The 10,435-nt window shown below is 49.6% G+C and overlaps 1 protein-coding gene across 1 annotated transcript; it reads right to left on the bottom strand.

Moving 5' to 3' along the window:
• Positions 1–7,216: 7,216 nt before the first annotated feature.
• On the bottom strand, positions 7,217–8,371 carry LOC107472372 (uncharacterized). Its single transcript, XM_016091897.1, has one exon. It carries the CDS (start codon positions 8,369–8,371, stop codon positions 7,217–7,219), a length of 1,155 nt encoding a protein of 384 aa, XP_015947383.1.
• Between the last annotated feature and the right edge of the window lie 2,064 nt (positions 8,372–10,435).

The following is a 10,435-nucleotide window of genomic DNA, read 5'->3' as shown; positions in this document are numbered from 1 at the left end:
TTGGTTGATGTTTTGATAGACAAGTTCCAGAATTTGTTATATCATGATATTTTTCTCCAATTCTAAAAATGAGTATTTTATTGAAGTTAAATATTTTTCTTCAGTTTTATGTCTATATCAAATTAAATGTAAAAGTATATTAAACATTATTAGTGATACTAAACCTTATTTGATAATAATTTGTTAGAGTAAGGTCAAAATTAATATTGTAATGGGAATAACTAACCATTATTGTTAACAATGAATAAATTCGTCCGTTCTTCACACAACTGAGTAAAAAAATATATGATGCTAAAAAATTGGATTTTGGTGCGAAACTAAAATATTTTCCGCAGCCGGGAGTTGAACCCGAAAGTTCTCATCATTGAAATCGCCTGGGTGCTACTGCGGATGGTGAAATTGCTGATTGCTTTTCTCGAAACTTATATTATTATTATCTTAAATTTTGGTTGTTGTTTTGATAGACAACTTCTAGAATTTGTTATATCATGATATTTTTCTCAAATTCTAAAAATGAGTATTTTATTGAAGTTAAATATTTTTCTTCAGTTTTATGTATATATGAAATTATATGTAAAAGTATATTAAACATTATTAGTGATACTAAACCTTATTTGATAATAATTTGTTAGAGTAAGGTCAAAATTAATATTTTAATGGGAATAACTAACCATTATTGTTAACAATGAATAAATTCGTCCGTTCTTCACACAAGTGAGTATAAAAATGTTCGTTTGTCGGGTTCCGAACAGATCGGTTGAACGGATGTAGAGGTGAGGACGTCTTAGTTTGGGTCGCACTGCTCGCGGGTAGTTGAGTAGCCGAGCACTTGTCTTGGAGGAGTGGTGAGGGGGGTGCCACCTGCAAAGACACTCTGACGCTCAAGTCAGCAATGTGCAGGCGGACAGAATAAAGAGTTGGAAGGATATGACGTACCTCGGGGAAAGAGCCAGCTTCCCCTTTATATACATGTCAGTCATGGGCCCCCCGTGTAGTCAGGCCCATATCCCAAGGGACTCTGTCCTACGGCCGCGTGTGTTAGCCGTACAGGACGCGTGTCCGGGTCGGTAGGAGGGTGTGTAACCGGGTCGGGTAGAGCTTGGGCCGGGTCGACCCGTGCGAATGTTGGGCCAGGCCGTAACAGTGCCCCCACGCGCCAATGGTAGTCGTGGGAGCTACCGATGGCGCGTCGTCTCGTGTCTCGTCTGATCGGCCTCTCGTGGGAAGGGTATGCCCCCAACGCGCGTGTCCCTTGGTTGCACAAGCAACCGTTTCATCGCATCGTTCCTTGCGCCGAGCATTGAATGCTCATAATGGGGTGGAAAAACTCTGTTTGAAAAGACTATTCTGCCCCCAAGTGTTTCGCGCTTTTGGGGAGGCAGTTTTTAAACTGTTCGGTTTTATGTTTCTGCAATTTTCCACATTTCCCATTCCTCTCTTCCTTCTCATTTGACATAAGATCTCAGAGTGTTGCTGCGACGTCCTTGTTCATCCTTCCTGCATTTTCCCAGACTTGCAACTTCATCTCCTTTCATCAATTTAGGTAACTTTCGAATCAATCTCCCTCTTATGCATTATTTTTGTTCGTTGTTGTTTGGTCTTTGCTGTTGTTGCGTTACCTTTTGATTGCGACTAGATGCGTTAGGGGGGAAAGTACCATTCCAGGGTAGGTTTTTTGTTGTTCTTTTCATGTTTTAGTCTCGTTTGGCCTTGGTCGGGGAGTCGTGGGGGTAGTGTCTGTATTCGGCCTGAGCAACCGATCTCTTAGACTGACTGGATGGTCCCCCATGTAGGTATGGCTCGCACGGTTTCCCGGGCATCCGTTAACCCCGCGGCGTATGATCCCTATGCTTGGGTTGTCTCCGATTTGAAGGATTCGCCCAACCAAATGGGCGAGGAGGAGCTCACCGAGTTCCGACAAGCCGGGTACTTGTGCGGAGGGACCGACGAGGAATCTAATTACGACGTTTTCGTCCCGGCTCCTCACGAGCGGTTATATGAAATCAACTTCCACCACCCCCGAGTCGCCGACTGGATCTGGTTCTACAAAGCCATGTTCACTCAAGTCGGAGTTCATATTCCGTTTTCAGCCTTTCAAATGGCGCTTTTAAATAGAATTTCCGTGTCACCGTCGCAGTTGCATCCGAATAGTTGGGCCTCGATCCGCTGTTTCGAGATGGTCTGTGAATATCTCGAACTGCCGGTGTCCGTGGATGTTTACCTCTTCTTCTTCACCCTCACAAACCCTTCCAAGGAGGGAAAACACAAGAAAGGGTTCATGTCCTTCCGGTCTGCCCAGGGTCGGAAGATTTTCGGTTTGTTTGAAGATTCTTACCATGGGTTGAAGGACAAATATTTTAAGGTCCGCCCTGCCAAAGGTCGTCATCCCTTTTGGTTGTCCTTGGAGGGGGTACGGCTCATCCCGACTTATTGGAGTTTCGGGGCAGGGTCCAATACTTTTATTAAGGTAACCTATAGAGGTATGTCGGCGGTGGATAAGCAGATTGCCGAGGTGTTGATGGCAGTTTTTGGGAGGAACCAAGTAAATCCCCACCTCCTTATGGGTGATCGGGAGTCCGGTCGTAATTATATTTGTGAGAAGCTTTTTACTTTGCTCTTTACCCCCTTTTTTTTCTTTTATTGATATCATGTGGCGATTAACCGACCTTTTTTGCTTTCCTGCAGTGGATATGTCTGCGTCGGTGACGGGTCTTCCCGACTTGTTTCAAACCTTTCTAGGCGGTGGTGACGACGAGGAGGGTGACGAGCAGCCCGTCCCCGAGGGGCCTGATGCTCCTTCGGAGGGCAAGGATGTTCCCGAGCAGAGTGCCGCAACCGACGGGATTGGCACCTCGGCTCAAGGTGCCGCGGTTGAAGGTGGCAAGGCAATCCATGCCTCCCCTCTCCGCGAGGTGATTGGAACTGGGGGTTCCGTGACTAACCCGGACGTTGAGGTGGAAGAGGTCCCCAACCCGAAGAAAAGGAAGAAGGCCTCCACAGCGTCGTCTAGCCCTGAGGGTGTCCTTACTGTCATGGAAAGGAACTTTGACGCCGGGAACTTCATAGACTCCCAGCTGATTCCTGGCACCGAGGAGTATTTCCACGAATCATCCCTTGCCGGGCAGGCGAGGTGGATGTATCGCACTCTCCTGCGCGGCGCAGTCATAGCTCGGAAGGCCGAGTTCGAACTGTCCGGGATGGAGTCTCTTCGCAGGAGGTTGGAATCTACCGGGAGGGCTAACAACGAGCTAAAAAGTGAAGTTGAAACCCTTCGGGAGCAATTGACTCAATCTTCGGAAAAGCTGGACGCTGCCGAGAAGAAAGCCACCACTGCCGAGCAGAAAGCTACCGCCGCCGAACAGAAGGCAACAGCTGCTGAGAAGAAACAGAAAGAGTCGGACGCGACGGTTGAACGCTTGGCCGAGCGTGAAATGGCCTTGGAGGGTCAGGTCGGCGCGGCGCAAAAGCGTGTGGCCGAAGTGGAAAAAGAGAAGCAGGCCGTAGAAGCCGAACTGGCGACATGGAAGGCAAAGTATAAAGACGTCGTCAAACAGGGGAAGGGTGCGATTCTGGCGACCGAAGAGGCTCTTAAGGCTCAGGTCAAAATCATCGCTCCCGAGTTCGACACATCGGCAATCGGCGTTCGTAAAATCATTAAGGATGGCCAAGTTGTCGATGTCCCCAAGAAATGAATCCTTTGTTTTAAGGTTTTTGTTTAGCCGTTTTGTTTTGGCTTGTGAATAATCTTGATTTTAGCCGTTCTGGCTTGTGAACAATGACCTTTTTTGGTCGCTTGCTCGTGTTGTCGCGATAAACCTTTTTTTTATTCGTCTGATCGCATTATCGTTTCTAACCGTTTTGGTTTATGGTTGTCGTTTATTCGCTTGATCATGTTATTTTTCCTATTAACCGTTTTTGGTTTGTAGTCGTTTATACCGGCGGCCCGTGGCCTTTCGTGTGGTTATTTGTTACAACGGTAGTTGATGATCTCCCGGGGTGATCAGTCCCAGACCGCACGTCGTCGTTAGTCATGACGAGATGGTTTATCTGAAAAGCGGAGATAAAATAGGGTGGAGAATTTGCACAAGTATATCTTATTCGGTAACCACATAAAGGGCTTGAATGTTACTATAAAGTTCAAATGACAAATTAACTACTTAGCTAGATTAGCCGGCGTGTCGTTCCGTCCTCTAGGAGTAGAACCTTCTGAGGTTGTCCGCGTTCCATGTCCTCGGGACCTCCTTGCCATCAAGCTTTTCTAACTTAAAGGCTCCTTTTCCCATCACCTTTTTGACTCTATAGGGGCCTTCCCAGTTTGCCGCTAGTTTGCCCTCTCCGGGGGTCGGTAGGCCGATATCATTCCGCCTTAGGACGAGGTCGCTTGGCTCGAATTCCCTCTTGAGCACTTTGGTGTTGTAGCGCAGAGCCATTCTTTGTTTTAGCGCCGTTTCTGTCAAATGGGCCATCTCCCTGGCTTCATCTATCAGGTCCTTTTCTACGGTTTCCTCCACTCCCTTTAGGAGCAACCGCGGGCTTGGTTCCCCGATCTCCACGGGTATCACCGCGTCCACACCGTACGTTAGTCGGAAAGGAGTTTCTTTAGTGGATGACTGTTCGGTCGTTCGGTAGGACCAGAGAACCGCTGCTAGTTCGTCGGCCCAAGCACCCTTTTTATTGTCCAACCTCTTTTTCAGCCCTGAAAGGATAACCTTGTTGGCGGACTCCACTTGTCCGTTCGTCTGAGGGTGTTCTACCGAAGAGAACCTTTGCCTTACACCCAGGCCGCTGAGAAATTCCGTAAACTTCTTGTCCGTAAACTGTGTGCCGTTGTCCGAGATGACGACTTCCGGTATCCCGAATCGTGTTATCACCTGCCTCCACATGAATTTTCTACAATTGGCCGAGGATATGCTAGCTAGTGGCTCAACTTCTATCCACTTGGTATAGTAATCAATTGCAACTATGAGATATTTGACCTGCCCAGGGCCGACCGGGAAGGGCCCTAAGAGGTCGTCTCCCCACTGAGCGAATGGCCGTGAGGTCGTTAGCAAGCTTAACTCGGAGGCCGGTGCCCTGGCAAAGTTGGCGTTCTGTTGGCACTTTACGCACTTTTTGACAAACTCTTTGGAATCTGCCATCATCGACGGCCAGTAGTATCCAGCTCGGATTAATTTCCTTGCTAGGGCTTTGCCCCCGATGTGGTGTCCACAACAGCCCTCATGGACTTCCCTGAGGACGTAGTCCGTCTGGTCGGGGCGTAGGCACTTCAGTAGGGGTTGGCTGAGCCCTTTCCTGAACAGCTGTCCTTGGATGACGGCATATTTGGCCGCTTCTCTTCTCCCTTGGATGACGGCGTATTTGGCCGCTTCTCTCCTTAATTTCGCCGCATCCTTTTCGTCACCCGGGATTTGGCCGTGTTCTAGGAAGTTGGTGATGGGGTCTAGCCATGAAGAACTTAGGGTTGTCATGTGCAGTGCAATTGCTGGTTCTCTTGTCATGCCTTGGATGAGAGACCGGTTCCCCTCCCCTGGCTTTGTGCTGGCCAACTTCGATAGAAGGTCTGCCCGTGTGTTCCTTTCTCTGGGTACGTGATGGACCGTGACCTCTTCGAACTTTTGGCTCAAACTTTTAACCTTTTCCAAGTACTTCAGTAGCAGGGGGTCTTTGGCTTGGTAGCTGCCGTTTACTTGGGAAATGACGACTTGGGAATCGCTGCATATTTCCAGCCTTCTTGCGCCGACTTCTACTGCTAGGGTTAAGCCTCCTATGAGGGCTTCGTATTCTGCTTGGTTGTTCGAGATGGGAAACTCGAATCTAACCGACTGTTCGTACACAACTCCAATCGGGCTTTCCAGGATGATCCCGGCACCTCCGAAGGTCTGGTTGGAGGCTCCGTCCACATGGAGCTTCCACCGTGTACCCATGTCTTCGCCTGGATCTCCCGTTACTTCAACCAAGAAATCCGCCATGGCCTGCGCCTTGATGGCTTGCCGGGGCTCGTACCGTATGTCATATTGAGAGAGTTCGATGGACCAAGTCATCATCCTTCCCGCTAGGTCAGGTTTTTGGAGAACTTGCCGGATCCCCTGGTCCGTTCTGACGACCACTTGGTGACTTTGGAAGTATTGTTTTAACCTTCTCGAGGAAGTTAGGAGTGCCAAGGCTAGCTTTTCCAACTTGCTATACCTTAATTCTGCTCCTTGCAGGGCCCTGCTTACGAAGTAGACTGGCTGTTGGGCTTTCCCGTCCTCCCGTACCAGTACTGCGGCCAGGGCTTCGCTTGTTATAGCGAGGTATAGGTATAGTGGTTCCCCGTCCCTTGGCTTCCCGAGAACGGGAGGTGCCGCCAGGATTTCCTTGAAGTGTTGAAAGGCTTCTTCGCACGCGGGTGTCCACTCAAACGCCATCCCTTTCTTCATGAGGTTAAAAAATGGCAGGGCCTTTGTCGCCGAGGCTCCGAGAAACCGGGAAAGTGATGTCAATCGCCCTGCCAACCTCTGGACGTCCTTGATACAGCCCGGGCTCTTCATCTGAAGTATTGCCTGGCATTTCTCCGGGTTAGCTTCTACCCCTCTCTGAGTTATCATAAATCCCAGGAACTTGCCGGCTTCCATGGCGAAGGCGCACTTGAGGGGGTTCAGCCTCATACCGTGTTGACGGAGGGACGCAAATACACTTGCCAGGTCGTTTAGGAGGTCGTCAGGTCGTGTTGTTTTTGCCAAGATGTCGTCCATATAAACTTCAACTGTTTTCCCTATGAGGTCGTGGAATATCCTGTTCATCAGCCTTTGATATGTTGCCCCCGCATTTTTCAAGCCGAATGGCATTACCTTATAGCAGAAAGTTCCTCCTGGCGTTATGAACGCCGTTTTGTCTTCGTCTGGTCGGTGCATCGGTATCTGATTGTAACCAGAGTAGGCGTCCATGAAACTCAGATACCGGTACCCCGCCGCGGCGTCGACGAGTGCATCTATGTTGGGGAGGGGGAAGCAATCTTTGGGGCATGCTTTGTTAAGGTCAGAGTAGTCCACGCACATTCTCCACCTGCCATTGTGTTTTTTCACCAATACCACATTCGAGAGCCATGTCGAGTAGTCCACTTCCCGTATGAAGCCTGCTTCTAGGAGGCTGGCCGTCTGCCTGGCTACCTCCTCTGCTCTTTCCGCCGACATCTTTCTCCTCCGTTGGGCCACCGGGCGCGCTTCCGCCTTGACGGCTAGGTGATTGCTTCCTTGGACTTCTTTCTAAGGGAAAGGCTGGCGTTGTCACAAGCGACTGCCGTCTCGAGGTCTCCTCTTATGGTCCCTATGGATCCATCATCGGTAACGAACTTCATAACTAGCAGCTTGGTGTTGATTATGGCTTCAAAATCATTGATTGTTTTTCTTCCCAAGATGATGTTGTAGGCTGTGGAATCTCGGAGAATTACGAACTCGGCCATCGCCGATCTTCGTCCTTGGGTCTGCCCCACCGAGATTGGTAGGGAGATGACTCCGTCCGGTTTGATGAAGTGGTCGCCTAACCCGATAACCCCGTGCTGGTGAGTCGTCAGGTCGGCATCCTTTAGCCCTAGTGCGTCGAACACGTTGCGGAACACGATGTTTGAATCAGCTCCTGTGTCGACAAGGATCCGTTTGACGAGGTCGGTTCCCACCCTGGCCGTTATGACCATGGGGGGGTTTTCCGGGGCGTCGCTAAACCATTGGTCTTCCGGGCCGAAAGAAATGGATGGAGGTTTTTTGGAACTTTGCACCGGCGGGGATGAGATTGCCAGAACCTTGGCGTCTTTCTTGTGTGCCGACCGGGATTTTGGTGCAGCATTTTTTGCCGTTACCACGTTTATCACAGTGAGGCCATGGTCTCTGTCTTCGGGCTCCTGTCGCCGCTTGGCCGAGCGCGTCTTGCTTTCCTCGTCTTGGTCACGATAACGCCTTCTCGGCTCCCTGATGAGATGGGAGAACGCTGCTAGCTTTCCTTCCCTTATAGCTTGTTCTAGTGCATCCTTCAGGTTAAAACAGTCCTGCGTTTGATGGCCATAACCCTTGTGATAATCACAATAAAGGTTCTTGTTTCCTCCCGTACGGTCCTTAAGTGGTCGGGGCTTCGGAAGAATTCCCTTCTCAGCTATTTGTTGATAAACTTCCACGATGGGGAGGGTGAGTGGAGTGTAGTTAGTAAATTTTCCGACTCGAGGGAACGGCCTGGGTGCTTTGTTTGATGCCTCATCCCTTGCCTTTTCTTTTGCTCTCTCACCGTCGCCACCGGACTGCCGAGCTTGGCCGTAACCGGACTGCCGCTTATTGGCAGCAACGACTCGGCTGACCTCCTCGTCGTTTATGTACTCCTTAGCCACCGTCTGGATTTCATGCATTGTCCAAACTGGCTTCGTGGTAAGGTGTTTTCGGAAGTTCTCGTTGAGGAGGCTGTTTGTTAGGCAGAGACTGGCTCGTTGAGGAGGCCGTTTGTCAGGCAGAGACTGGCCACCGAGTCGGTTAAGCCGTCGATTTCCAAGCATTCGTCGTTGAACCGATCTAAGTACCTCCTGGTCGGCTCTCCCTGTCTCTGGGTTACCCCTAGAAGGTTGATAGGATGCTTGGCCTTTGCTATTCGCGTTGTAAATTGGGCCAGGAATGCACGGCTGATGTCTGAGAAATTGTAGATGGAACCTTGAGGGAGGCCGTTAAACCATCTGATCGCTAGTCCTGCTAGAGTTACCGGGAAGGCGCGGCATCTTACTTCGTCCCCTACTCCCTCTAGATTCATCCTGGCCTCGAAGGCCGTTAGGTGTTCCAGAGGGTCTTGAGTTCCGTCATACCTCATGTCCGTTGGTTTGTCGAAGTGTTTCGGCAACCGGACCTCGAGGATAGATCGGTGGAACGGGATGACACCCATTATGACGGGTTGCCGTGTTCTCTCTGATCTCCCTTCCCCGTCCTCGTGACCTCTTGCTGCTCGGCGGGTTGGTCCGCCTCGGGAGTAGATGATCCTGTCGTTTCGCCTTCTTATTATAGGTGACTCCTCCCGCGTGCTCTCCGCTTCCGTCCGGGAAGCGGATGTACGCCGCTGGCGGCTTCGGTGAGAGTCTTCCTCCTCGCTCCCGGGAGATGGGGTAAAGCTGGGATCGGTAGACCGTCCATCCCGCTCCCGGTCGGCTAGCTGTCGCTCTAAGTTCTGGACTCTGTGGCGTAGCTCCTGCATTATTATGGCGCTATCACCACCCGTTCCCCCGAAGGGTCGTGTCCTCGTGTGTTGTTGGGGGGACCTCCGCCGCCCCCTCAGTGAAGCGACGGAGGCTGCCCCCTCCGCTCCGGCTGCTCGAGCTTGGTCACCGGGACCCAGCACGACTTCCATTTAGGCAGCAGTCCCCACAGACGGCGCCAATGTTCGTTTGTCGGGTTCCGAACAGATCGGTTGAACGGATGTAGAGGTGAGGACGTCTTAGTTTGGGTCGCACTGCTCGCGGGTAGTCGAGTAGCCGAGCACTTGTCTTGGAGGAGTGGTGAGGGGGGTGCCACCTGCAAAGACACTCCGACGCTCAAGTCAGCAATGTGCAGGCGGACAGAATAAAGAGTTGGAAGGATATGACGTACCTCGGGGAAAGAGCCAGCTTCCCCTTTATATACATGTCAGTCATGGGCCCCCCGTGTAGTCAGGCCCATATCCCAAGGGACTCTGTCCTACGGCCGCGTGTGTTAGCCGTACAGGACGCGTGTCCGGGTCGGTAGGAGGGTGCGTAACCGGGTCAGGGAGAGCTTGGGCCGGGTCGACCCGTGCGAATGTTGGGCCAGGCCGTAACAAAAAATATAAGACGCCAGGAAGTTGGATTTTGGTCCGAAACTAAAAAATTTTCCGCAGCCGGGAGTTGAACACGGAAGTTCTCATCAACGAAATTGCCTGGGTGCTACTGCGGATGGTGAAATTACTGATTGCTTTTCTCGAAACTTATATTATTATTATCTTAAATTTTGGTTGATGTTTTGACAGATAAGTTCCAGTATTTGTTATATCATGATATTTTTCTTCAATTCTAAAAATGAGTATTTTATTGAAGAAAAATATTTTTCTTCAGTTTTATGTATATATCAAATTAAATGAAAAGTATATTAAACATTATTAGTGATACTAAAGCTTATTTGATAATAATTTGTTAGAGTAAGGTCAAAATTAATATTGTAATGGGAATAACTAACCATTATTGTTAACAATGAATAAATTCGTCCGTTCTTCACACAAATGAGTATAAAAATATAAGACGCCAGGAAGTTGGATTTTGGTCCGAAACTAAAAAATTTTCCGCAGCCGAGAGTTGAACCCGGAAGTTCTCATCATTGAAATCGCCTGGGTTCTACTGCGGATGGTGAAATTGCTGATTGCTTTTCTCCAAACTCATATTATTATTATCTTAAATATTGGTTGATGTTTTGATAGACAAGTT

Source organism: Arachis duranensis, unplaced genomic scaffold, assembly GCF_000817695.3.
Source record: "Arachis duranensis cultivar V14167 unplaced genomic scaffold, aradu.V14167.gnm2.J7QH unplaced_Scaffold_69002, whole genome shotgun sequence".
In the NCBI taxonomy this organism is placed as follows: Eukaryota; Viridiplantae; Streptophyta; class Magnoliopsida; order Fabales; family Fabaceae; genus Arachis; species Arachis duranensis.
This window is presented reverse-complemented; position numbering and strand designations above follow the sequence as displayed.

Bases quoted from the DNA above. Each gene is read 5' to 3' on its own strand.
- LOC107472372 (XM_016091897.1), bottom strand. From the start codon at position 8,371: ATGCATGAAATCCAGACGGTGGCTAAGGAGTACATAAACGACGAGGAG.